This window comes from Tursiops truncatus, chromosome 3 (genome assembly GCF_011762595.2).
Source record: "Tursiops truncatus isolate mTurTru1 chromosome 3, mTurTru1.mat.Y, whole genome shotgun sequence".
Taxonomy (NCBI): Eukaryota; Metazoa; Chordata; class Mammalia; order Artiodactyla; family Delphinidae; genus Tursiops; species Tursiops truncatus.
Genome location: NC_047036.1, coordinates 159,319,559 through 159,347,258, shown reverse-complemented (window position 1 = coordinate 159,347,258; position 27,700 = coordinate 159,319,559). Strand labels below are relative to the sequence as shown.

The following is a 27,700-nucleotide window of genomic DNA, read 5'->3' as shown; positions in this document are numbered from 1 at the left end:
AAGGCTTGTTATTTATTTTATTAGAAAATAGAGTGTTTATTTAAAGAACATTAAAAGGCCAAGGACCTGCATGAGAGTTGGCATGAGCAGGAGTGGATCTCAGGCTCAGCCAGACTGAGTGTTGGGATCCTCTCCATGGAGTCAGGGCCTCAGGGGAGGCCAGGGTGGGGGACCCTCGGGTCTAGCAGGAGGGCCAGGGAGCAGTCAGTGAGCACCAGGACGCAGTGCAGAGCTGGGGCCAGTGGTGCTGGTCGGCCTCTGCAGGCTCAGCAGCTCACCAAGTACATCCCTGTGGAGGCAGGGTTGTGAGGGGTGCAGGGGGGGCCCTTGCCCCTACCCTGGGATCCCCCAATCCTCTTCAAAACACCCCCCTGTAACTCACTGTTCCCACTGCCCCATGGACCCCAGCAGCCCCTTGTGGGGACGGGAGAATGGGGGTGGGGATGGGTGCACCAGAGGGGCTGCTGGCTCCCTGCCTTGGGTTCTTGCAAGGATGCCGGCCAGGGGACACTTCTTCTTTTATTGGCTGCACCCGCGGCATATGGGAACTTAGCTCCCCGACCAGGGATCGAACCCGTGCCCCCGGCAGTGGAAGCTCGGAGTCTTAACCACTGGACCGCCAGGGAAGTCCTGTAGGGGACACTTCTTGATCCCTCTCATTGGGGCCCTGACCACCCCTCTCCACCTGTGCCCCCCATCTTGGGTCTCCAGGCCCCAACACCCACCTATCCTTTCCAAACACCCCAAATGCCTCCCCCACCCCCGCACCCTGGCAGAAGCAGGGAGTGGGGCTCAGAGCCCGGCCTGGTCTTGGCTCCGGAGATGCGCAGCGGCAGGGCGAGGGCGTACCTGTGGCGAACCTTCTCTTTACCAGTGACATGCGGTAGCCACTCCCCACCAGCTCCAGGTCCACGCCGGACAGAGTGGCCCCCTCGCTGGTGAACTGAGCAGCCACAGGGCTGGGTGTGCTGGGCCCCGAGCGTGGCTCCCAGCTGGCAGACAGGCGGCCAGAGCCTGGGGAGGTCTGAGGTCAGCTGTGTCCTGTTCCCCGACCCTAGTCCTGCTGTGACCTGGGCTCCTCCTCAGCCCTGCACCCGAGCCCTTTGATCTGTGGCTCTGTCCCGTTTGACTTCCTCTTGTGTCCTGCACCCTTTTCCTTTGGCCCCACGGGGCTGTGTGTGGTTTGCAAAGGAATCCTGCCTCAGGGCCTTTGCACTTCTTGTGCCCACCCCTTGGGATGCCCTCTCCTCCAGCTTCGTCAAAGCCCTTTCAAGCTTTCCTTGATGGCTACACTGCCCTGCTCCTAGCACATCCCCAATCCTCCCCTAGTTCGTTTTTAAAATTTTTTTAGCTGTGTCGCGCAGCTTGCGGGAACTTAGTTAACCGACCAGGGATCGAACCTGCGCCCTCAGCAGTGAAAGTGGAGTCCTAACCACTGGATTGCCAGGGAATTCCCTCTCCCCTAGCTGAAATAAGCCTCTCCCACTTGAGACCCCCACGACCTTAAGCACAATCATAACTCACCCCCTGTCTCGGACACATCCGGAAGCTTCCATAGGAGCCTCTTCTCCTCCAGGTTCCTGGCATCAAGAGAAGCTTGGTCCGGTCTCCACCAGAAAGGACATGGGGAGCCCAGGGTCCCAGCTCAGTTGCCCCTTGGCTACATGACCCGAGAAAGCCGGGTCTCCTTCCTGGCCTCAGTTTTCCCATGTGTGAAATGGGGGTGGGGTGTGGAGCAGCTGGTTCCTGAAGGCTCTACAGCCTTGCAGCACTTTTAGATGATGCGTTTGGCCCTATAAATTTGGCTTCTTGGTGGCAGGTTCTACCTTTTGTACAAAACAAAGGCAACATTGTGCAGTGACTGAAAGCCAGGGACCACCAGTGGGTGGCTGGGTTGAAATCCTGGTGGAACCTAGGTAAGTGACTTAGTCTCTGTGTGCCTCAGCTCCCCCTCCATAAGTGGGGATGATGGTGGCCAACCCCTTGAGGGATTGCTAAGAGCCCCAAGCCTGTCAGTGTGTGCAGAAAACAGGGAACAAGCCTGACATGTAGGAAGCTCTCGGTGTCAGACATTATTATTGCTAGTAATATCACCCTTAGCTCCAAGCAAGGTGAGCCCACAGGGAATGGTCAGGCCTAGGGTGGACGCTTCAGTTGGTGTATCAAAGGGAGCTCTGCTAGGTTCTGGGGGCACTGCTGAGCTTCCCCAGGCCTCCCACATGCCCTCACCAGGTGGCAGCCGGCTGCAGGCGGACGTTGGTCACAGGCTCCCCTATGGGCAGCAGGATCTGGACATTGGTGAGTGGCGTGGACACGGCTGTGACACCAGGCCGGTAGCAGTACTCCACCGAGACCTGAGTGAGGGTCGCCCCGCACTGCCAGTGGGTGCTCAGCTGCAGAGGCACGGACTGGGGACCGGGGCGGGAGAACTAGGGGAAGGGAGAACAGGAGAGAAGACACGGCTTGAGCCATCCTGTCCTGCCACACCGCATACTATTCAGCCACACTGCCCCTGCCATGCCACCCGCCATTCAACTGACCTGACTGCACTGCCTAGGACACCCCAGGGGCTCTTTGTTGATGAGAGGCTGTGTTACAACACATCTCCAGCAGAGGGCAGACGAGTGCCCCATTCTAACAAAGTCTTGGGGACAGGTGCCAGCTGCCAGGTCCTGGGATCGGACCTCTTCTAATCAGCACGATGGGGCCATCTGCACTAGTGGAGGCCAGGCCCCCCTACACTGCCCACCCCGCCTACAGCTCACCCCACGGTCATTGCTATCAGCCTCCATTTCTGCTGCCTGCTCACCCTGTCCCCATCCACCATCCCCTCCCTGCCCCCTCTGCCCCCCGCCATCCACCTGGCCCACCTGGTACCGCAGCAGCACTACGTTGTAGTAGGAGGCAGCTGGATTCTGTTCTGCCTGACGCTGCAGGGCCTCAGTCAGAGCCGCCATGTTGAGCCAGAAGTCTTTGGTCTCAGGGTCGCTCTGGGAGGGGTCACTGCAGAGACCGGGAATAATCACCCCAACCCTCGGGAGATGCCGTCCCAAGGGCCTCCAGCATCCAACCTACACCAAGGGCTTCCTAAAGATGCAGATTCCCAGGCTAACCTTGGGACCAATAAAGCATAACTCCCAGGGAAGGGCGAGGGTGGGAAGCAAAAGACAGAAGGAGAGTGAGTTTCAGAGAGGGAGAGCAGCTTGCCCAGGGTCACACAGCAAATCCCGGGAGGCAGAACAGGAATTCAGAGCCGGGGTGCTCCTGGCCCCCACCGGTCCCTGGAACCCCCTAACTTTTCTCCCTTTCCTCAACAGTACCTGAAGAGCAGGTCAGCATTGGGGTGGAAGTGCTCAATGGGGGCCGTGTGCACGAGGCGGAAGCTGAGGACCGGTGGGGGTGGGGTTCCGCTGAACACGCGCACGATACCAGCAGGGAAGGTCATGGTCAGCTCCCCAGTTACTCGAGCCAGGCAGCTGGTGGGGGCGGGTGGTGAAGGCACTGGGCGTTGGCTCAGGGCTGTGCCTGGCACCTCACGCTCCCCTCTCTCCTAGTTTCACTGTAGCCTGTGGTTTACCAGGTCCCTCAGAATCAGCAAGGCTCTGACCATGGCCAGCCTCCCAGCCCCAGCCTCCACCTCTTGTGTCCCTGCCTGGACAGCAATCCAGACACCAGGAAGAATCCACACTGGGCTGAAGGAGACAGGAACACCCCCTTCTCCAGTTCTCTTTTCCCCAGGCCACCAGGAAGCTCAAAGCAAAACATTCAGTTTTGTAACTGTCCTCAGCTTAGGTTTCCGGTCCAATACTCTCCTCCTCTTTGTGGCTTGATCTTAAGGTCTTTTCGGCTGGGCACCGCCCCCAGATTATCCCTGGTCCCTCAACTCACCCTTAACCTGCCCCCTCCACGGGCCTGGCCTCTGGTCTTGCTCCCTTCAGTTTGACGCCCACAGCAACCTCAGAGGAGTTCCTCTAAACCGTGGCTACATCAATGCCTAGCCCTGCTCAAATGCCTTCCATTTCCTACAGCCCTCAGGATGGGTCTGGTTGTTTAGCTCAGTGTTCCACGGTAAAGCAGATCATGAAACCCATTTGAAAGCTGTCCCTGCCGGAACCTAGATGCACAGCCCCCAGGGAGCCCTATGTTTGCCTGTCACCATCTGCACTGTGCCCCACCACTGTGTACCTGGGGTTGTGGCCACGGAAGTAGGCGTGGACATACTCAGTGAAGGCAGTGGCCACGGGCAGGGCATCCTGGGAGCCCAGGACCACAGGGCTTGGGCCCCGGGAGACTCCTGGGGGTGGCAGGGAGGGAACGAGGGACAGGCAGAGTGAGCACAGGTCCCAGGCTCCAGAACCCGCCCTCTGCCGACACGGCCTCCATTGTATCACTAAGCCACACACCCGGATCAGAGGTGAAACTGAGGCCCAGAGAGGACCCACGTACCATGTCCTGTCTGGGATGAGAAGCTGGGCCGTTCTGGGATGGTGCTGGGGGCTGAAGAGCCCAGTGGGGAGGGGCTCAGGGAACGAGACTGGAAGGGAAGAAGATAGGCCAGCCTGTGAACACCCTAGCAGTAGTGCCCCGATGCTGACCCTGGAGGCGACCCCCAGCCCGGCTCCTGCCACCCCCCCTCACCCTACCAGGTCCCCGTTGCTGCGCATGAGGGGACAGGATGCTTTCCTGGAGCGAGGTCTCCGGGGTGGGGCTGCCAGGCCCTCCCTGGCTGCAAGGTCAGCAGGTACAGGCATCAAGTCTGGGGAATGAGCATAAGAACAGACATGGCTGAGCTGCTGCCTGGGCCTCTCCAACCTCCCCAGGGGAGGAACTCAGCCCCAAACTGGGAGTTGGGCTTATAGGAGGAGACCCCCTGATGGTTGGGAGTCCTAGGGCTACAGAGAAGGTGCTGGACAGGACTGTAGACACCATCTGCAACCCTGAGTCTCCCAGACACTACACTGGTGGCTCAACAAGGGGTGAGCTCCCCATTGCTGGGGGTATGCAAGCAAGGGCTGGATGCTCAGGAGGTAGGCACTCTACGGGGGGGGGCGGTGAGGATTTGGCAGAGGCATTTTACCCAACATTCGGCAGTTCCAAGGGTACTCTCCCACCCTGGCTTGCGTCTGAGTCACACCCTTCTAAATTAACTAATCATGGTGTAACACCTAGGTTCCCCTCGCTCTCTTGCTTCACTAGTGTCCCTGCTTTGCTCCATCTACAAACGCTTACTCGCCCATCTCCCCTCCTACCTACACCCCAGGCTGTGCCAAGGTTCTCAACAGGGTTGGATCCTTCATGATGCTGGGGCCGCCCTGCATACTGTAGGGTGATGAACAGCCTCCCTGGCCTCCACCCCTCAGACGTCAGGTATACCCCGCCCCCAAGTGGTGACAATCAAGTAACAGTGGTGACATTGCCAAGTGTCCCCTGAGGGGCATAACTGGCCCAGTTGAGAACCTTAGTTCTACAGTAAAGCGCAGACAACTTCATCTGTCTACACTCACGGTCTACACTCACTCCCCTGAGCCCTCCCTTGAACCAGCTCCAACCAGGCTCTTTCTTTAACCAAGGATGGTACCAAGCCCCCCACCCCACCCCCCGCCACCCCGTCACCACTGCTGGGGACCTCATGTGGTCACAGCCCACAGTCCCTCTGACTCAGGCCCCCAGGAGCCAACCAGTAGCCAATCCCCTCCTTCCTCCCCCCCTCTAGCCCTGCCCCTGCTCCAGCCTGGGCGCTCTCCTACCCTCTCCCTGGGCAGCCTTCCATCCCACTTCAGCTTGCTGATGTCTTCATACAGCTGTCCACAGGGTGCTCCAGCCTGGCCTCCCCCATCCACCTGCCGTCTAAAGGCCCAGCCTTGACACGCCCCCACCCCAGCTTCTTCCGCCCCATCTTCCCTGCTCTTTCTGCCCTTCCCTCTCCTTTCAGCTGCCCTCAGGCCCTCTGCCCTGATTCCTCTGTTCTCCGGGTCCGGTGACTGTCTTCTGGCCTTCTCCCCACTGTTACCCCATCACCACTTACCTGGACTCACCTCCCTCGTCTCTGGCTCTCATCCTTGCCTACCAAGCGGTCAGAGAGAGCCTGCAATCCGAGCAGGTCCCACCCCTTCTTTGCTCACGGCCCTCCCTCCTGTGGCTCTGACCCTGCTAGGGGTAAAACTCACATTCCTCCCTGGGACCACCAGCCCCCACCTGATCCCATCTCCCTGCCGACATCTCCCCCTCCACTCCCTCCTTCTCCCTTCATCACTCTGCTCCACCCGCACTGGCCTCCTAACTGTTCCTCAAAGGGTCTTGCCTGCTTCCACCCCAGGACCTTTGCACAGGCTGTGCCCTCTGCTGGGAATGCCCTTCCCCCGCCATGTCCATATGGCTGCGTCCTCACCTCCATCAAATCCCAGCTCAGATGTTCCCTCCTCAGGGAGGCCCTACCCTTCTGAGTCCTCACCAGGCACCTGCCACCTCCTGCCTTGTTAAATATCCGTATCACTATTGTCCCTGCAAGAGTGAGGGTTTCTGCCTGCCTGGGTCCCGGCTGTGTCCCCAGCATCCTGTTCAGACCCTGGCCACATTAGGTGCTCAATCCTCCCCCAGGACTCAGATAACTCTCAGACTAGGGGTGGAGGAACTCACCTCCTCCAGCCACAGCCTCCACCCCCCAGGGACCCGGGGATGGTGCGAGGGGCTGTGGTGAGTCTGATGGCAGCAGGGGCTGCGTCCCCCTCGACTCTGGGGGCGGCACCCTACAGGTAGGTGGGCTCTGTGGGGTGCCTGGGCGGGGAACCCAGGAATCCGGGGAGGGGCCGGGTGCCACGTGGGACGGTGAGTCCAGGCCAGAGTCCTCCACGTTCTCGGGCGACGAGGAAGAGAAAGGCGAGGGGCTGGAGGTGAAGCCGAGACTGCTAGAGCCTGGGGGAGGGAAGGGGGCAGCCAGCTCCAGACCCCACTCACACGGAGTCCCGTCCATCCTCCCGCAGGCCACGCCCATGTCGAGGAAGGTCCGCCCCCATTCGATGTCTCCCCCACCCCCCCTCCACCCCAGGCCATGCCGTCTGGCTACTTTCACCTCCACTGATGCCTGCCTATCCACTCACTGTCATCCTTACTCCCACGAAGGCCACACCTTCTCGCCGGCTCCGCCCATTCGTGCCATGGCCCCGCCCACCCTCACTTTGACCCACAAAGGACCCCCACAGTCCTCCCTCCGGCCTGGCCCACGGTCCTGAGCCTCCTATCCTTGCAGTGGCCCCACCCTTCCTCCTGCTGGCCGCCCGCGTCCCCGAAGCCCCACCCCCATCACCTGTAAAATCTTCATGGTCAAAGGCGGACTCTAGGGGAGGCCCAAAGAGGTTCTTGGAAACCTGCTCGTCCGATGGCAGCTTCTCTGCACAGCTGGGGACAGGGAATGGACAAGAGGGGCGTTTCCACGCCTCCTCCCACTTCGGGACCTTTGTACTTGCTGTTCTTCGTCTTGAGCTCTGTCCCCCACGATCTCCCTGCGGCCACCTCCTGCTCCTTTTCAGGGCTCAGCTCAGAGTCCTCGCACCTCCCCTGCTACCCCTCCACCACGGCCCCAACTAAAGCCACCCACTCCTGTTTTCCATCACATTGCCTGCTTCAGTTTCTTCACAGCACTTGGAAGCATCGAATATGCCCTAACTTATTTAGTATTTAAAAAATCTGAGCCTCTAGAGTGGGACTCTGAGGAGCACCTGTCTTGGTCATTTATCTCCAGAACCCAGCATAGCACAAGTACACATAAGGTGCTCAATAAATGTTCATCAAGTGAATGACTGAGTGGTCCCTCAAAGACGGCACGCCCTTAACTCCCTGCCAGGATAAGAGAAGGGGAGTCGGAGACATGGGGAGGCAGCAGGGGAGGAGGAGAGAGGCAGGGATGGCCCTCACCTGCCTACTCACGTGGGCCCAGTGCCCCACCTCCCATGGAACCCACCTGCCAGCCCTTGGGGCAGATCGAGGCCTCTGTAGTTTCCCAGCGGTGTCCCCTGCAAGAGATGCACCTCCTTGAGCCCTTCTGTCGCCAGGCCTGCACTGCTTCCCACTCCACACACCAAGGAGACCAAGGTTTGGAGCTGTCTAGTCAGCGGCCCAAGGTGACCAGCAAATCAGGCAGAGAGGGGTTCGAACCTGAGCCAACTTGTCTCCAGTTTCTGGCTTCTTTCCCAGCCCCAGCGATCCCTTTTGGCTCCCATTTAATTCTCACAATGACCCCATTTTATAAAAGGAGATCAGAGTGGGTAAGCAGCCTGCCCCAAGTTACACAGCAGAGCTGGAATTCAAACCCACACCCACACTCCAGGCCCAGTCTCCCTTCCACGTGCTCCTCGTCAAACTGAAGACCCCTTAACAGGCTACTCACGTGAAGAATGGCGTTTCATGGTGCCCTGTGGACAAAGGGGTGGCATCAGGTCGGTGGCATCCAGCCAGCCCCACCTGCCCCACACACAGCACCTCCCCACGCCTCACCCCTGGGCCAGGAGGGAGGATGAGGCTGCCAGCTGTGGCCCTAAGCTGTGCTGCGGCTGCCTCGGGGCTGCAGGTTGGGGCCCGGGCCGGGGCGGGCTTGATGTGCACGTAGAATTTGCGGGGCTCGTCATCATCGAAATCGGAGTCGCTGGATGAGAAGTGGGAGGGCTCCGCTGTGCGTGCACTGCAGTCAAGGGGCCAAGCGGATTCTAACACGGGGTTTCCCTCCAGTCAGCCCTCAGATCCATCTCTTCCTGCTCACATCCCTTCGAGGCACTGCACAATTCCATCTCTCACCACTTGCCACCCTTGCCTTGACACCATGTATTTGCCATTCTCCTCCCCCCACAAGCCTTCATACAAGCATGCCCTGTCCTAACTAGTAAACTCCTATTCAGCTGCTAAACCCCAACACCGGTGACCCCCTCCTCCAGGAAGTCCCCTTGGCTCCCCCTCTGGGGTAACCAAGCTCCCCTCTCTCCCTCTTGTTCAGCCCTGACCCCGCAGGGGCGAGTGTCTGCATTTGAATCTGCTTGGTTCACAGCTGGAGGCTCCCCTCAGGATGTACACAGAGAGGGTTGCTAATGGTGGGCGGATCACTGTGGACAGAGCTCTGTCCTTGCTGTGCCAACAACTGCCCCCAGAAGGCGCCAGGAGGATATTGTTCTGGGTCACATCAGGCCGGACAGTGAAACCTTCTTCATCCACCTCTGGACATGTCTGGGGGGACAAGTGGTGAGTTAGTCTCTCTGGCACCAAACCTCCCATCTCACCCTGCCATGCCCCCCTCCACCTGTGGGCCCTGACTCAGACCGAGAAACAACCCCAATGGCAATAACGATCTTCTCGCAGTTCGTGGGCAGGTTCTTGGAGGAACAGAACATGCCGCAACCTGTCCTGAGGGGCAAATCGAGGCTAAGAGGGGACATTGGTCCCTCCCACGTGGTCCATGGGAGTTTGCAGCCACGGTGGAATTTGAACCTGGTCCCTAAGCTGTGCTACCTCTTGCCCCTTGAGCTCCAGGCTTGGCTTCCAGGTCTGGGCAGGGGGGCCAAGGTGGGATGGACCCCTCCCACTTGCAGCCCGGCCTGGCCCCTCCCATGGCACTCACCCCTGAATCGGGCTCCAGGGAATCTCTGGGAATGCAGAAGGAGGTGTCAGTGTCAGCTCCCCCACCTCCTCTGGCCCTCCCCTCCGCCCCCAACACCAGACACGGAACCTGGGGCCAGCCCCTGGGCTGCTATGTTGTCCTGAACTAGCCCTGCAGGTGGTGGGAACTTGGGGCTTGCTTGGGGCCGGGGCAGTGAATCTGGAGTTAGCTGAGCACGGGGTGTTCTCAGTCAGCTTGGAAGCGGAGGAACCCTGGAGTTAGTCTGAATGTAGGGCTCACCTTGGCAGGGAAATAATGGGGCTAGCCTTGGCAAAGAATCCTGGGCTAGCCTGGGCAAGGGTAATCCTGGGCTAGCCAGGGAAACCATGGGCATAGGGAGGAATGTGATACCCGTCTGGGCAGGGAGACTCTTGGGCTCATCTTAACAGAGCAAGAATTGCCAGGCTAGATTAGGTGGGGAAACAGTAAGCCTAGCCTTGACAGAGGGAGAAATCCTGGGCCAGCCGGGAAGGGGGAACAGGCAGGCCCTGGTCTAGTCTTGGCAAAAGGAGGATCCTGGACTAGCTTGGGCAGTGGTAATATTGAGCCAGTCTGGGACAGAGGAGCTCCTGGCCTAGCCTGGGTAGAGGGACTCCTGGGCTAGCTTGGAATACGATTCTCCTGGGCTACCCTAAGCAGGGGCCTTCTGGGATACCCTGGGCAGGGGGAGGGATCTTGGGTTAGCCTGGGCCAGGGCTGGGTTGGGGTGCTTCCTCACACAGCTGCAGGTGGCTCCCGCTCCCGCCGGCTCAGTCCTGGGAGACGAAAGGCCTTGGCTCCCCGCAAACGTTTCATTGCTGAGGACAGATGAGGGGGATGCAGCTGAGCCCTGGGGGGTTCCCTTCCCATTCAGCTCTGTCTCCCTCATCCCTGTCGTCCAGCCTGGGCATCCAGGCCCAGACGTACTTGCCTTCCTGCAGGGCAGCCGCACTGTACGCCTCAAAGTCCAAAGGCCCTGAGACAGAAAAGATTGAGAAACTCAGCTGGGCGGGGAGACTGGGCCTGGCAAGGGTAGCAGTATACCTCTGGCCACACAATGGCACCTGGATTTGAGCTCAAGACCAGTCAGGGTCCAGGGCCTGAGCCAAGATGCTGAATCAGCCCCAGAGATGGTCATGAGTGGGATGGGCCAAGTGTTCTGGTCCTGCCTTGGATGGTTGCCACCTTGGGATGGACCGGAGGGGGCACTGCCTGAGTTACTTCTTCTACCTCCAGCATTTCTGCATTGGGTGGTTCAGGGGATGGACCATAAGTCTATGAGATGGGCTGGGCCTCAGGTGCCAGGATGATGACCTGGGACTCTCTCTCAAGGGTGATGGGGAGCCATAGAGGGTATGTAAGCAGGAGCAGGGCATGACAAACCTGGAGCCAGTGAAGGGCAAGAGTGGGGGCCCACACAAGGAGAGGTGACCTGAGCTGGTGCTGGGCTATAGAGACAGGAGGGAGAAAAGACAGACCCTAGTGGTTGACTAGAGCTAGGGACGTAAACTGTGTACCAGCATCTACTGAGTGCCTACTATGTGCCAGGTACACATTTTGCCCTTTATCTGCATCAAATTACTGAACATTCACAACACCATTAGGTGGCGGTTATTATCATCCCCACTTTACAGGTGAGGAAACTGAGACTCAGAGAAGGCAAGACAGACGTCCAAGGTCACACAATGAGCAACAAAGAAAAGACACAAACCCAGATGTGACCCCAAAACTTTTGCTCTCAATTCCTCCTCAACTCTGTATCTGGACATTTTCAAATTGGTCTTTTGCTCAACAACCCTCAATGGCTCCCTTGGGCCCTCAGGGAAAAATCTGAAAGGCTGAGCTTGGCATTCAAGGTCCCTCTGGTATCCAGTTGTAAGAGATTTACACATAAGATCAGGCAGCAGATCCTCTTCCTCTGTGGGCTACTGAGTTAGATTTGTCATCAGCCCATTTTTCTGATGAGGAAAACGAAGCCCAGAGAGGTTCATTCTCTTCCCTCTTGAGTCCTGTTCCTTCCCTACAGCTCCACAGCCCAACCCCCACAGATACCCAGACTCACCAGGCTTCTCCTGGCCTGTGCCCTTGCTCTCTGCAAACTTCCTCAGCAGCATCTCCACGCTGATGTTTTCTATGTTCTGCTTAAACTCCTCATGTACCTGGGCCAGGCGGACGAAGTGTGTAATCAGGCAGGGCCAAGGCCCTCTTTCCCAGAACCCCAGCTTCATTCCCCACCCCTGGCCCCACTCACCTGCCCAATCTGCACATGGGTGTCCTCCACTGAGTGAGCATAAGAGCCCAGCAGGGCCTTCATTTGCCGCAGGTGGGTCTCCTCCATGGCTTGGAAGCGCTGAGGCAGGAGGGGAGGGGCAAATGGGAAGGTGGGGCCACAAGGAGTGGCTATGTGACCCAGCCTGACCAATAAGGATGTTCCAATCCCCTGGCCTCAGTGATTGGTTTGGGGAAGAGCTCTGGGACTTCTGCTGGAACCATGGAAGAAAACACTTTCATACCCTAAGTCAATGTGTTGGTGGATGCATGTGGGGGCTGCTGGTGGCTACTTTGCAACACACACACACACACACACACACACACACACACACACACACATCCGGGAGGGTATGTCTGCCTGGGAGTAAAGCCCTCAGGGAGAAAAACAGACTTGAGAAGCAGAGAGGCACAACTTCCTGTCAATGCCATTGGAGCACCTGGATCCAGCCGTACCTGAAGCTCTGCCCCCTGAACTTTTCAGTTCCCTGAGCCTATACGTCTCCTTGTCAGTTTGAATGAAGATTTCTATCACTTGCAACTTTCTATCACTGCAAAATCAGAAAAAAAAATCTGATTCTTAATCCTGAGATCCCAATCTGCTTTTCAAACATTTGGGTAGACAGAGACCCAGAGAGGTGCAGTGCCTTGCCAAAGGTGGCAGAGCTGGGGAGAGATGGAGGCTGGACCAGGAATCCAGGCTTTTCAGCTACGATGACATGTCAGGAGACTCTTGGCTTCTAAACTCTGCACTGTCTTCTTCAAAAACCTCATCAGTGATAATAAAATAATAATACTAATACTTCATAGAGTGGTTTCTATGCACCTGGTACTGTCTGAAAACTTCACATATGGTGACTCATTTAATCTTCACAACAATTCTATGAGGCAGGTACTATTACTGCCCCGATTTTACAGGTGGGGAAACTAAGGCACAAAACTGACTTGGTTTTTGAAATAATAATAACAGTAACAATAGCTAAGTGGCTCTAGAATTCTACGGCTTTAAGCCTGTGATTCTAAGGCTTCTGGAGTCGAGGGTTTGGAAGGTTCTGGACTTCTAGGGCCAGAGCATCCTGGGCCCAGGAATGTGTAGGTCTCTAAGGTACAGATGCCTGGTTCTTACCAGAGCTGAGTCCAGCATCTTCTGCTCGAAGTCGGCACGGGCTGAGTTGTACTTCTCCACTGAACGCCGCAGGCTCTCTGCTGCCTTCTTGGTCTTGGTCTCTGCCTAGGAGGGGACAGAGTTGAGAGGGTGACACTCAGGGCACTTCCCCCGGCCCCATCCCCCAGCAGGTAGACTCCTTGGGGTGCCCAGCATGTATGTGGTTCATGCAGGTTCAGTGACCATCGCTCTGTGATATGTTTTCACTCTCCCAGCAGGCAGCTCCGTCACCCCCGGCAAATTCCTCTGACCTGTGTGGGCCAGCGGTGGCTGGGGACCTGCAGCTGTGTGCCCACCTTGTCCATCTCCTTCTGGCTGGTGCTCTCCCTCCGCAGCCGCTCCTGGTCCATGCAACGGTTCAGATAGTTCTCGCGGGACTTGGGCAGGAGCTGGCTGACGCCTGCAAGGACCTGCACAGCGTCCAGGGTGCCCACTGCTTCCTCTTTGCACTGTGGGAGCGGAGAAGAGCATGCGGGGCTTCCACCTGAAGCCCCTGCTGGGGTACAGGACCTGAGCAGACCCCAGGTGTATGCCATGAAATTCCCAGCTTCCCAAACTCTGTGGGATTCCAGGTCCTAGAGAATACTTTTTCTGAGTATTCTATGAATTTCAAAAATGTTAACTCTTTAAATAGGTAATATTTACACATAATTCACATTTCAGAAAGTTTTAAGGGATGAGTTCAGGTAAAAAACTCCCATTATTACCATGATACTTCTCCAGAAATAACTGGCACATGGACCATCAAATGTGCCCATTTTTTATGACAAATGGCAACAGTCCGTACTGTTAAACTCAGTTTTTTCCACTTAATAATTCATTCCCAAGATTGTTCCATATCAGCCTGTAGAAAACTTCCTTGTTCCTCAATTTTTTAAAAACTGTGGTAAAATACATATACAATAAAAGCGGCCATCTTAACCATTTTTAACTGTACAGTATGAAGTACTACCAACTCCCTTTTTTTTTTTTTTTTTGCGGTACGCAGGCCTCTCCCTGTTGTGGCCTCTCCCGTTGCGGAGCACAGGCTCCGGACGCGCAGGCTCAGCGGCCATGGCTCACGGGCCCAGCCGCTCCGTGGCATGTGGGATCCTCCCGGACCGGGGCACGGACCCGTGTCCCGTGCATCGGCAGGCGGACTCTCAACCACTGCGCCACCAGGGAAGCCCCCAACTCCCTTTTTTAACGGGGGTTAAAAACCACAGACTCAAGACTTCCCTGGCGGTCCAGCGGTCAAGACTCTGCACTTCCACTGCAGGGAGCGCAGGTTCGATCCCTGGTCAGGGAACTAGGATCCCGAATGCCGCACGGTACGGCCAGAAAACGAAACAAAACAAAACAACAAAAAAAACCCCCTGCAGATTCTAGGGATCTGTAAATGCAAAGCCTTTATGACTCTAGAATTCTAAGCTTCAAATATTTTGGGATCCTGAGAGTCTAAGGTCTGGCTCTTCCAGAGTCTAGAAACGTCAAATAACAAGATCTGTAGCCCCTGATGCTCTAGATCAGGGGTCATTTTCACACATCACAAAATATTCTTCTTTTGGTTTTTTTTTCAACCACTTAAAAATGGAAAAACTATGCTTAGCTCGAGGGCTGCACAAAACAGGTGGTGGGCTGGTTGTGGCCCGCGGGCCGTAGTTTGCAGATCCCTGCTCTTGAATTTTGAGACTGAAATTCACCAATGCTCAGGTCTGTGAGATTCTGAGTTTGATGTCGTGGAATTAACAGAATTCTCAGAGGCACACACCAGGGGCTGGAGGTTCCAAGGCCCCAGAAGTCCTGGGATCCTGAGAGCCGCTGGCATCCCGCATCCACCAGCCTTGTGGTACCCACAGCACACACCTTCTTGTGTGCCTTAAGCTGTTCCTCGCCGTAGCGGAGCACGTCCTTGATGAGGTCCTGCAGCTTCCGTGTCAGCTCCAGGTGGCAGAGCGCCAGCTTGTCTGAGGAGACTCGGAAGACCTCCCAGAGTGGGGCGAAGGTCCTGGAAACAGGTGGGGTCACACATCCCGGGCCCAGCAGGCCCAGCCCCCCAGGGACCCCTCATACAGCATGGCTGGCATTGGCTCAGGCATCTAATGTGTGCCGGGCCCTGCTAAGCATGAACACATATGAATTCATTTAATCCCCACTGCAGTTGTGTGAGGTGGGCCTGTGGCAGATGGGGAAACTGAGGCATGGGAGGCTCCATAACTCACCCAAGGGCCCTCAGCAAATGAATATCAGAGCTGGAATTTAAACCCAGGCCGAGGCCCCGCAGTCCTCTGTCTGGACTCCAGGCCCCGCCTGATACTCACAGGCAGCTGAGACTCAACCTGCCCAAATCAAGTTTGAGGGGCTTTCCCACCTCGACAGAAGACCCCTCTGGCCTCCCCCCTGCCTTTGCTCTCTGCTGCCGCCATTTCGGCCCCCGACAGAACCTTTGCCCCACGGGAGCCGCAGGGAACTTTGCAATGCCAATGGAACCACATCACATCCTGGTTTAAAAGTCACCTGTGCGTTGGGGCCCTGTGGCCCCTTCCCTCTATTTCTCCCCTACTTCATCTCCACTTTGTCCAGGCCCTGCAGCCATGCCAGCCTCTTTGCTCTTCCTTGAACATGTACGGTGCGTTGCTGCCTCAGGGCCTTTGCACTAGCTGAGCCACCTGCCCGGGTCTCTGTCCTGCAGACACCCCCATGGCTGATTCCTTCGCATTACTGAGGTCTCGGCTCCAGAGATAGCGGCCAGCCTCTACTGCTCCTGTTCTCTTCCTAGCACTTTTCTCCCTGGGAAAGGACTTTGTTCATGTTTGTGGTTAACAACCATCTCGTCACACATCCCAGATGTACACCTATGAACAGGGCATGAAGGTGACTGGAGGCTTTATCTGTCTTGATTGCCCCGGGCCCCCTGGTGCCTTGAACAATGCCTGGCACACAGTAGGTGCTCAGTCAATATCCAGTGAATGAATGAATGAACTAGTGAATGAATGAACTATATTCCTCTGTCCAATCAGCCCCATAAGCAGGGGGATGACTCCCTGTTCCACATATCACAAGCGTGAAGAGATGTCCACCCAAGGGCAGGCTCCTGTTGCCCCCCGCCAGCGCACCACACCCTTGGCCACTCCTGCCCCACCCAGAGCCCACTCACCCCACCGAGGTCCCGTTGCTGGCCAGCTTGGAAAGTTTTGCCATTGCCTTCGAGTAGGTCTCTTCGATGGTGGCCCTGGGTAGGAGGACAAGGCAAGGATGGGGAAGGTTCTGAGCACACTTGGGAAAGGCCCCACACCCCTGGGCCTCAGTTTCCCCATCTCAAGCATCTAAGCAGTGTCTCTCCAGGAGAATGATACAGTCCCCTGACAGGGGGAGGTGTTCTGGAAATTCATGGGAGAGGTTTTAATCCTTAAGTAAAAACATCAGTAGTAGTAGCAGCAGTAGCAACAGCAGATAAACAAATTTTTAAGCACATAATATAAATGTTTTATATGCTTTGTCTCCTTTAATTGCAGAAGACAAACTCGTATTTCCTCTTTCCCTCTAGACACTGCTAAATGCCTACCTAATATCCACTCACATTTTCATCCTAATAGAACCTCAGTTTTGTTTGGGGTAGCAGTGTGCCCAGTTAAAACCAGTTACCCATTGGGGTATTTTCTGAGAGAGGCACCCATGGGGTAGCATAAGCAACAGTGGATGGATCCAGGGTCTGAAGGCCCATGAAATAAAGAGTGGCCCCTGTCCTGTATGGCTGCGACAGGTCCCACGTGACAGCCGCAAAGAGAAAAACCTGGTTAATAATCCTTTGGACTTTCTGCCCAGATTTAACGGGCGTTCAGCTGCTGAGAAGCTGGGGAGCAGAGGCTGCCTTGCCATTTGAGTTTATTATGTTTTCTCAGACGTCGGAGCATTGACATGCTGAGATGCAGATTATTTCATTATACATGATTTTTCTTTTATCATACTCAGGGCCCCGAGACTGAGTTTTCAAAATTCTCCTTGTAAGTAGGTCATATTAGCGTCTCTTCAGGGGGAGGCGTTAGAACCTGGTGATCGTCATTTAAGATGGGGCATGGGGCTGATAGTGTTGAGAACCATTGGTTCGGAGGGTCTTCAAGCCCATTTGCTTCCTGGAGACCCCAGGGGCCTGGATCCTTTCTGGCAGGGTGTGGTGTGGTGGAAGGATGGAATGGGCAAGGGAAAAGGGGGGCACCAGGGTTGGGGCACAAGATGAGCATGGCTGTGTGGACTGTGGGACATGGCCATGGGGTGGGTGGGGCTTGGGGACCTCACCTCTCCCGGATGAAGTCAGCCAGCTCCTTGGTGGAGATGGGCCCCTGCTTCACGCTGTGGTACAGGACCTCAAAGCCATGGTTCTTCTCTCCCTGCAGGGAATGGGGGTGGAGATTGAGAAAGGGGATGGAGAGGACATCAAGGTTACCTAGCAACAGGGGCTGGGCTGAGGAGCTAACCAGAAGAAGTCCATCCTCTTGGTTGTAGGGATTGGTTCAGGCCTGAGCCAGTCAACCTGTTGCATTTCCCCCTCATCACAAGGATTGTTCATGGGCCTTAATTTGGTCCAATCAGAAAGAAGCCTGGGAGAATTCCCTGGTGGTCCAGTGGTTAGGACTCTGCGCTTCCACGTCAGGGGGCCCGGGTTCCAACCCTGGTCAAGGAACTAAGATCCCACAAGCCACGAGGCGTGACGAATAAATACATAAATAACAAAATTTAAAAATAAATAAAATAAAAATTCAAAAAAAGAAAGAATCCTGGGATTTTTCTCCCACAGTTGAGGGAGAGACATTCTCACTCACTGGTTGTCTCTCTCTGTCACTATCTTTCTGTCTTTGTGTGTGTGTGTACCTCTGCCTCTGTTTGTTCCTTTCTCTAACAGTCTCTTCCCCTGTTTTTCTCTCTCTCTTTCCAGAAATGATTGTGTGGTCACAGGAGATACTGGAAACCAAGTGGAAACCATGAACTTTGGAAAGAAGCTGAACCTGAGAGGGTCTGAATAAAAAGTGTGTTGAGTAGAGTTGCTGGATCAAACCAACCCTGAAAGCCACACTACTGCACAACTTTTCCATTTTATGAACTAATATGACCCCTGTTGCTTAAGTCACTGTAGTTGTGTTTTCTGTTCCCTTCAACATGAAAACTCCCTCTCTGAGAACCCCACAAAGCAGGATGCAGGTCTGACACCTCTCTCAGGACCCAGCAATATCCAGTACAGGGTGGGGCACAGAAAGGGCATTTCAGTTTGTCGAATAGATGGACAAAGTTATTTTGCTCTTACCTGGGACTGGTGGGAACAGAGCCTCTACCCTGGTGCCTGCTGATGCCTTGCACCAAACCTCTTTCCTCCTAGTTCTGGGGTCACCATGGTGGGAGAGGCCAGGCCTGTGCTGTGTGATCCAGATCAGTCACTGTCTCTCTCTGAACCTGTAGTGGCTCCTCATTAAGATGGGGGCAGGGAGTCACCTACCTCTCATATGGGGATGAAGTAAATACCAAGATGATCCACATCACGGTCCCCTAAAGCCCCAAAGGCAACCCTAGTTTCTGCTGATTCATGGTATTACTTAGTTATCATTGCTTTAAGGTGGCTCTTGTTTCTTCTCCAAATATATTGATTTAAAAGGGCAACGCTTACCACTATTCTCTTTTTTCTTTTTTAAAAAAAATTTTTTCTTATGTTTAGGCCACACCACACGACATGTGGGATCTTAGCTCCCCGACCAGGGATCGAATCCATGCCCCCTGCAGTGGAAGTGTGGAGTCTTAACCACTGGACTGTCAGGGAAGTCCCTACCACTATTCTAAGTGGAAAGCCAGGACCCCTTGCCATAATGAAGGGGACGGGAAAAAATAAGGCAACGACTATGTTTTAATGCCAGCCCGATCCTGTCACACGTGAAAGGCAACATGTCTGAACACTGAGCTGTCAGTTAAAAAGGGTGATCAGCTGTGGTCGGAGGGAAGTCGAGATATTTTATCACCAAATGGGGCCTTGTAATTAGACTGAAAGAGGAAGCTCATGGAGGGATCCAATGTTATTTAATTCCCAACACAAATCTCTAAAGTGATCCCTTTGGGAGCACTTCACAGACCCTCTGGAAATGATGGTTTCCTTCATCCTCCTCCAACCTGAGGGGTTCACCCTCCCAGTTACCTGGAAGCTTGAAGGATAAAGCCAGAAGTCACCACCAGATGATCCCTCTTGCTGTGCAAATGGAAAAATGGAGGCCAAGACTGGGGAAGACCCAGGACAGCCTCTTGGCCTCGCCAGCAAATAGCAAATGGTGCAGACATGCTGCTCTTTCCCACCACGGTATCCTTGCTGGGGCTGTTACTGTCACCTGGCTCACTAGCCTGCAACTTTCTCAACCCATCCAAATTCTTCCACCTCTCAAGGATCACTGCCAGGCCCTCCTCCTTCAGGAACATTCTTAGACCCTCCTCAGACTCCCACTTCCCAACATGCATTGTTGATCCCTCCAGCTCCCCAGGAATATATTTTCTCTTATACTTCTTTTCTTTTTTAATTTAATTTTATCTTTGGCCTCGGCTTACGGGATCTTAGTTCCCTGACCAGGGATTGAACCTGCACCCTCAGCAGTGAAAGCACACAGTCCTAACCACTGGACGGCCAGGGAATTCCCTAGAAACATACTTTCAAGGCCCAAGTGTCAAATCCTCCTCTTATGCACTGGGTCACTCTGAGCCAGTGACTTCACCTCTCTGGGTCTCAGTTTCCTCATCTGACAAATGGGGACAATGACAGCACTCACCTCCCAAAGGACTTGGTGAGATGAGGCTGGTACAAGACACAGGGCCTCCTGCACAGTGCTGAGGGCTCAGCAAACAGCCCCAGCAGGCCTCCGCCCACCCTGCCCAGGGGATCCTCGGGTGAGGCTGCACCAGGCACCGCCGCCCAGGCCAGCATCTGGAGCTGACTCAGAGCCAACTGCTGGCCCGTTTCCCAGACCTGGCAAAGCCCCCAGCAGTGTCTGGCTCCCCCAGGCTGGGCTGGCAGCCGAGGGTCCTGGGAGGGGCTGTCTCGGGCCTGTGTCTTCTTTCAGAACTTCTGGACTCCAATCTTGCTCCCACGCCAGCCCCAGAGAGATCTTTCTAATACAGCTTGATCATGTCCCTCTCCTGCTCACACTTCCCCCGTGGCTCCCCAGTGCCGTCCATGCCTCCAGACCTGACTTGGTCCAACAAGACTGGGGCATCCCTGTGTGGCTTGATTTCCCCTGACTGGAGCCCCCTTCAGGCCAGTCAGGGCCCCAGCGTCACCCAGCAAAGAGTCACCAATACTAACAATAGATTAAAAAAGAAACATTAATTAAAAGAAACAGACATTCCAGGGGTACTACCTTAGGCCTGGGGAAGCAGGAGTTTCATCCCTCTTTCCCAGATGCAGAACCTGAGGTTTTGAGATGCAAAGCCACCTGCCCAAGGGCTCCCAGAAGAGCCCAATTCAAATCCCAAAGTCAAAGCTCTTATCCACTGTGTACCAGGCTATCTTTGGAAGGAGGATTTGGGGGTGGCTTCTATTTTCTCTTTGCTGGTCTGAATTTTCTGCAGCGAACTTGCATGCCTCATACAATGCAAAAGAATTTAAAAGAAATGTAGGTGCCGCATGCCATTAAGAGAAATTTAAAATAAATGTAGGTGCCGCTGTCAGGGCTCCAATACTTGGGCGACCACCGATCCTCAAAACGGTCAACCCCCACCCCTTACACAGATCACCACCAGGGCCTCTGAGAGTGGCAGCACTTTGATGGGGTCACACAGCCATTCAGAGGCAAATCCAGGGACTCTGACCCTTGGGAAGGAGATGGAGGTCCGTTCCCCCGCCACCACTCCGCAATTGGCAAGGGGATGCAGCCCCTTTAAGAAAGCAAGTGCTAGTAAGAGGAGCCCCAGCTGGGGAGGGAGAAAGGCCTGTTGCCATGGGCAACGGGTTGCCTAGCAACTGAGCTTCCTCTGCAAGCTCTGGGCTTGCAACTGAGGAAGGGGCTTTCTGCCCTGGTCCTTGCCTGATTCTCCTGTTCACACATCCTCTGTGGCTCCCCATTAGCCTAGCTCTGCGGGAGGAGTCCTTGTGCCCTCAACTGGCCACCCAGTGTCACATCTCTGGATTTCTGCCCAGGCTGCTCCCCCTGCCCAGAATGCCTTTCTGACATCCTGGAAAATCAGCCTTCAAAGCCCATGGCAAACACAGCTCTGTGTCCTTGCTCCTCCTCTGGGCATACCCAAGACTGGGTTCACCTCTGACCCTACAGGGCTGGGTGTATCTTACTGGCTCTGTGTCCCCCAGACTGGAGGCTTCTCAGGGTCAGGGCTTGGATGGAATCTCTTGGGAGGTCCAGCATCTCCCAGAGTTGGCTGGGTGTGGGGTGGTGGTGACAGGGAGGGAGGGAGGGAGTGAATGAATAAAAACAAGTCTGTCTCACTTGGCTCCTTGAGTCACAGTATGTGGTCCCCAGCTTGGAGGGCAGACAGGTGAGCGGGTCCCTAGGGGTCAAGTGAAGAAAACCCCCCAACTCTCCAGGATGGGGAAGATGTGGAAATTCCCTGGCTGGAATGATCCTGGATCCTGAAAGTTCAGTCTGGCCCTGGGTTTGAGCCCTGACTCTGCACTTTCTCACTGGGCAACTTCGGGTGAGAGATTCCTACTCTGGGCCTCAGTCTCCCTGTTCAACCTGTGACTTGCCCAAGATCACAAGGCCTATGACATCTGGGGGTATAGATTCAAACCCAGCCTGACTTTTCCCACTTTAACTTCTATCCCCTGCAGATCCTCCATCTGCCCAAGACTCTGCCCACAAGCCCCCAGGTCCCTCCATCTCCATAAAAGCCCCCACAGCCCTTCCAAGAGCCCCCACCAAAGTAACAGCGGATCTTACTTACCCAAAAATACTCCCCAAAATATGACATTCTGATGGCCTCTATGGAGACCCCCGAAGGCTCCCGTCTGGTGCCTGTCTGAAGAGAGAGGCAAGTTTGAGCTGTAGTCATAGCCAGCTCGGGCCTGAGGAAGGGAAATTCCAACTGCTCTCCTTGTGGAGGAGGGAGAAAGAGGATGGAGAAGGAACCAAAAACCCCAAGGCTGGGAGTATGCCAGGGCCCCTGAAATGATACAGCTCTGGGCACGGTCCTCAAGTAGCCCCCAGCCTAGGGGGACAGAGCTGGATACAGATGCCCAAGCCCTGTTGGGTCAGACTAAATGAAGAGATACGGGCTAGGGGAGCCTAGACTAGAGGAAGGGGCATAGGGGTTGGGGTTTTAAAGCATGAATAGGAGTTCATGGTCAGGGATGGGTAGAAAAGCTCTAGGCCATTTCACATATGGAAAAACTGAGCCCTGCCCAGAGGGGAAGCTACTTGCCAAGGTCACACAGCCAGGAAATGACAGTGGATTTGCACTCGTGCCAGCTGAGTCCCAACCTGAGCACTCAGCCCCACGCTGGGCAGCTCCTGTGGGAAGAGGGTCTGGTGAGAGGTGGACACTGGGACTGTGATCGGCCACATGGCAGTCGGGGTCCTTGAAGTGCCCCTAAGGTTCCCTCGGGGTCTCCTGAATCCCTCTACAACAGTCTCCATGTCATGCACACTCCTGTAATGGACAGCTCATCCCTCGCCATGGTGACCCAGCTGACACTGGTGCCCCTATGAGTCCCAACCCTACCCCCTGGAAGCCAATATGTTCACCTGGTATCTGAGTCACTGTCCAGCTCCGTGCCTCAGTTTCCCCATCTGCAAAACAAGAGGGAATGCCTAGAAGGGGTCTTGCTGGAGGACCCCAGGCCTCCCTGCAGAGGGGGCAGGGCCAAGCCACCAGAAGAGGGAGGGACACTTGGTGTCCTTGGCATGTACTTGAGGTTGGGCTTGTCACTGGAGCCCGCAAGCCTCATCCATAATTCATGACCCCGCAGGCAGCTCAGCAGCAGCTGGGAGCCCAGGAGGCACAGTAGCAGCAGGGACGGGGCTGGTGACTGCAGGATGGGAAAGCTCCCTGGGCCTCACCAGGAAAGGACTGAGCAAGGACCTTGGACAAGGCTGCCCCTTTCTGAGCCTCAGTTTTCTAATCTTGAAAGTGAGATTAATTCGACCCATTATCAGCTAGCCCCTGGTCACTTGACTTCTGTAAGTCACCCAGCACCCACCATGTGCCTACCTGGCCAGGACAATACCAGGGTCCATGAGATGATTCAGCCCTGGGCCTGCTTCCTGAGGAGCCCTCAGTCTAGGAAAACAGAGCTGAACACAGATACCCCAGTCCTGCAGGGTCAAAGCTGAACCAAATGGAGGAACAAGGACTGGGGGACCTGGACTAAAGGAGGGGGCGTGGAAGTTGGGGTTTTATAGCATGAATAGGTGTTCACCAGGCAAACAATTATTTGATTCAACAAACATTCCCGACCACCACCCTGTGCTGGGTGATGCTGGGGCCCCTGAGAAACTCTAGCTCCTAGTGTAGCCCCTGAGGAAACCCAGTCCAGCTGGGGATATGCTAAGCTGACATCCCAAGGGGGAAAAGCCCTAAATTCCCATCTCATTTCTTAGTTCCTGGCCATGACCTAGACCTTGAGCATCTCCAAATCCCTTAGAGTTATGCTAACTGATAAGGGAACCACTAGTCCCATGTGGCAACTTAATTTTAAACTAAATAAAATTATATACAGTTAAACCCCTAGTTCCTCAGTTGTGCCCGTCTTGTTCCCAGGGCTCAGGAGCCACATGGGGCTGGTGGCCACCCAACTGGAAAGCGCAGATAAAGTTCTGCTAGACAGTGCTGCTCTGGAGGATCCTAGGAGCCACCGGGCCCAAGTTCCCCAGAAACCAAGCATCTTGCTACTGTTTTTACAACTCCCATTAGATTGCCCCTCCCCCAACATACACTGAGCACGAGTGTGTGTGTGGCGCTGTGCCCAGCTCTTCACAGGTACCACACATTCATTCAGCCTTCACAACCACACCGCAAGGCTCAATCCCAACTTTACAGATGAGGAAATTGAGCCACAGAGAGGTCACTCACTGGCCCCAGGTCACTATGATTTTGTCCCTGACCTGTCTGCAAAAGAACTCCTGTTCGAAACTTCCACACATGGCTCTGGATCTCCATCTTCCCCCGACCACCCTGCCATCCCTCCCGCCACTCAAGAGTCGTAATGGGGGTCGGGGTGGCAGAGCAAAGGGTGGCCCTGCGCAGGCCCCAGCCCAGCCCAGGAAGTGACACCTACTGTTTCTCCTGAAACCCGGGCCAGGTAGAACGGTATCCCTTCTGCTCCTGAGCGGGGCAAGGAGGGGCAGTGGGGGCCTCCTGGCCTGGGCTCAAACTCACCAGACAGTGAATGGGGCCAGAGCCCCTGTCAGCTGGGGCAGGCACCAGGAGAGAGCCACGTGGCCCCTGCCACTTCCGTTAGCACCAAGCAGAGGCCCCTGTGCCTGGGGGACAGGAAGCTCACCCTGCCCCGCCCACGGCCCAACAGCCACCTCCCCTCCCCCTCCAGACAGCACCCATGGGACCTCCCTGGCACCGTGCAGGTCCTGGGCGGATAAACTGAGGCCCCTAGCCGGGGCTATTATTACCAAGCAAATAATCTTGACAACAATTGTGAAATAATAGTACCCACAAATTGAGCACCAACCCTGGGCTAAACATTCCACACCTCACCATTCTGAGGGGGACCAATGATGCCTGCTTCACTGGGGGAGGACCCAAGACTCAGAGAGGGGAGTCCACCTGCCCAAGGCTGCACAGCCCATGAATGGGAGCACCAAAACTCGAACCTAGGGCCGCCTGAGGACGTTCATAGGCCAGAGGCACTTTTGCTTTCATGGGCCCCTTCCTCCAATAAAAAAAGAGAATTTAAACTATATTTTACAATTACATTTGGCATAGAGACGAATATATTAATACCATATATTAAATGTTTGCTTTGACCCCAAAGCTTGTTTTTTTTTCCCCTTCTGATTTTAAAAGAAGTTAAAACACCTTTACAGACCCCTAAAATATTGTGCCTGAGACACGGTGGTCACTGTGTCTGATGAAGTCAGCCCTGCGTGAACCCAGGTCTCCCAGCCTCCAGAGAGCCAGGGCAAAGTCCAGAGATGGACAGGGACTTGCCCAAGGTCACACAGCAGGTTGTCAGTGGACCTGGATGTCCCCATCCTCTGGCTGCTGGAATTGGGGAAGAGTCCTTCCGGGAGGTGGCTGACACAGGCTCTGGGTGCTGCCCAGAGATCTACCCTCCCCAGCACCAATTCCCAAAACCTTGGGGCTTCTTGCCGGTTCAGAATTAGAGCAGGTCTCGGAGCAGATAAAACAAGACAGGAACCAAGTCAGCAAAGAAGGCAGGGCTCCTGTTCCTGATGGGTTGTCTGGAGCTCCTGACCTCTCACTTGGTGGCCCTGGGCTGCCCCTGACCTCTCTGGGCCTCTAAGGTTCTGCGAAACAGGATATCATTTTGCTCCCCCTTGGACTCTAATTTGCTCACAGTAGGGCCAGTTTGGGGTTTTCTCTTCCTTTCCTGTGATTGGCCGCTTGGCTATGCTGTTTCAAGGACCAGCTCTGTCATGTGCTTCCTCCCCTCTAAGGCTGACCACCAGGGCTGTGCCCATTTACACAATCTGGCTTGATTCTCACAATGGCACTTGGAAGCAGTGTCTCATCTCAGCCATTACCCCAATGAGACAACTGAGGCACCGGCCCCATGTCACACAGACTGGGCTGTGAACGGCATCTGAGCTTATGCTCAGGAATTTTTCAGTCCTCCCGCCCTGGTCTCCTCCCTCTCCATCACTTCACTTGGAAAACACTTATTGAGCACCAACTGTGTACCTGACTACCGAGCTCTGGAGACACAGCAGGCAATACTCTTGCAGACTTCCCTCTCTCCTACCCCTGCCCCAACCCGAGTCAGCTGTTGACCCCATTTATGTATTTAGTATTTAGTATTATAATTACATTTATGTATTTAGTATTATAATTACAATATTATAATAATTATAATATTGTATGATAATGATTGTAGTATTATAATGATCATGTCTGCACTTGCAGCACTCCCATTCTCACAGTCTGCTCTGATCTTCCAAGGGCGATTCAGCCCATTTCACAGAAGAACACATCAAGGTGCAGAGGGGCAAAGCCATCCACAGGAGAGCTGGGTTTGAACCTGGGAGCGTTGGACTCCCAGCCCCACCACAGGGAAAGAGCCCCAAGGGATAGGGGTTAGACTGGCCCAGTGCCTCCCACCTCCTCCTGCCCAGGATCCTGCCCAGGTACCGGCTTTGCCCCTGGTGTGGGTGAAGGTATGTGGGTCAGGCTGTGCCCCGGGCAGTCCAGTGGGTGCGACCAGAGTGGAGGAGCCCCTGTTCTGATGATGGCAGCTTGGCAATATGTTTTACTGTCTGGCAGAGCAACCCTTCCAGCAATGCCAGAATGTGACATCAACCCATTTTGCAGTGTAGTAAACTGAGGCTCAGAGGCCAGCAAGGCATATGGGGAGATCTCCAAACCTATTGCTCTCTCTCCTCCAACCACCAACATCTTTAGCAAAAGGGTGGAGTTACATTTGGCAAAAGATGGGGCGGGTGGGTTTCAGAATCTGTAGAATACAGGCTCCAAAGCCCACTTTCAAAAAAAAAAAAAAAAAATCAAGGCTCAGGGAGGTCTGTCACCTGCCCAAGGTCAACAGTGAGTCAGGTCCATCCAAAGCCACCTCCAGGTCCCCACTGCGGCTGGGGCAGGCAAATTCTGGGATCTGAGGCAGATGGAGGGGCCACCCACCCCCCAACACTCCTCCGCACTTCACTTGCAGCCAGCCTCCAGCAAGATCCTAATTTACGATTTATTTTAATCCCTGGGAACAGATGCTCGCTGCCCAACCCCACTGAAGCAGGGACCACCACCAAGTCCATGCTCCAAGTCTCTCTAAGCCTGGCCCGGCAGGCAAGGGACCCCACACTGACCCCTCGCTAGAATTCCAAACTTGGGGTCCCTGCAGAGGACGCCAGTGAAAGGCCCCTCCACCGCCCATCCTTGTGCTCGGGGGGGCTGGAAAAGGACACTCTAGAGGAGGGACCAGGGGACCCCCAGCTCCTCGGCCAGGCCTAGATCGGGGTTCATAGCAGAGAAAAGGGGTTCCTCATATTGGTCCCCAGGGGTCTACAGGCCAGAGCTGGGAAAAGGGAAATTGGGACCCATTTCGGCTGTCCTGGGTCCCAGGCCGGAGGGAGAGTGGCGTCCCCATCTCTGCCCCGGAACCTAGACCCAGATCCAGGCTTAGAATAAAGGGATCTGGGGAGGGGTCTCGCTTCATAGCTGCCCCGCTGTACGCTCCAGTTCTAGGCCAGGAGATGGAGGATTTGGGAGGGGTCTCTAGCTCCCTCCGCGGATCCCCGATTATCACGAGGGAGCGGGGGGAAGGACGGGGAGCCCACTGCGCAGCCCCCCCACCCCCTGTTCTCCATCCCTCACACCCCGCCGCGCCTTTGACCCCCGGGACCGCCGGGCTGCCAGGCGCGGTGCGCATGGGGGGCTGCGTGGGCCAGGGGGTTTCGGGGGTGTCTCGGTGGACAGCACTTACCTCCCGAGCTCGGGCCGAGCCCCGCGCCCGCCGCCACCTGCGGCTCGGTCGCTGACACGCGAGC

General features: G+C 55.3%; 1 protein-coding gene across 2 annotated transcripts; it reads right to left on the bottom strand.

Moving 5' to 3' along the window:
• FCHO1 (FCH and mu domain containing endocytic adaptor 1) lies at positions 1–27,700 on the bottom strand. 2 transcript variants are annotated; one of them, XM_033853911.2, is made up of 28 exons: positions 27,637–27,698; positions 22,754–22,798; positions 21,954–22,028; positions 17,328–17,419; positions 16,189–16,263; positions 14,898–15,039; positions 13,349–13,501; positions 13,014–13,118; positions 11,871–11,969; positions 11,682–11,778; positions 10,551–10,595; positions 10,359–10,437; positions 9,602–9,626; positions 9,153–9,210; positions 8,491–8,669; positions 8,384–8,408; positions 7,958–8,009; positions 7,304–7,395; positions 6,637–6,912; positions 4,644–4,756; positions 4,447–4,534; positions 4,186–4,294; positions 3,321–3,476; positions 2,871–3,003; positions 2,230–2,429; positions 1,525–1,580; positions 850–1,014; positions 1–289 (listed from the first exon to the last, which is right to left on the bottom strand). In XM_033853911.2, exons 3-28 carry the CDS (start codon positions 21,978–21,980, stop codon positions 267–269), a joined length of 2,664 nt encoding a protein of 887 aa, XP_033709802.1. In that variant the 5' UTR covers positions 21,981–22,028; positions 22,754–22,798; positions 27,637–27,698; the 3' UTR covers positions 1–266. The 2 variants fall into 2 exon arrangements, with proteins under 2 accessions (XP_033709802.1, XP_073659143.1); XM_073803042.1 differs by lacking the exon at positions 9,602–9,626 and having other exon boundaries at positions 10,547–10,595; positions 27,637–27,700.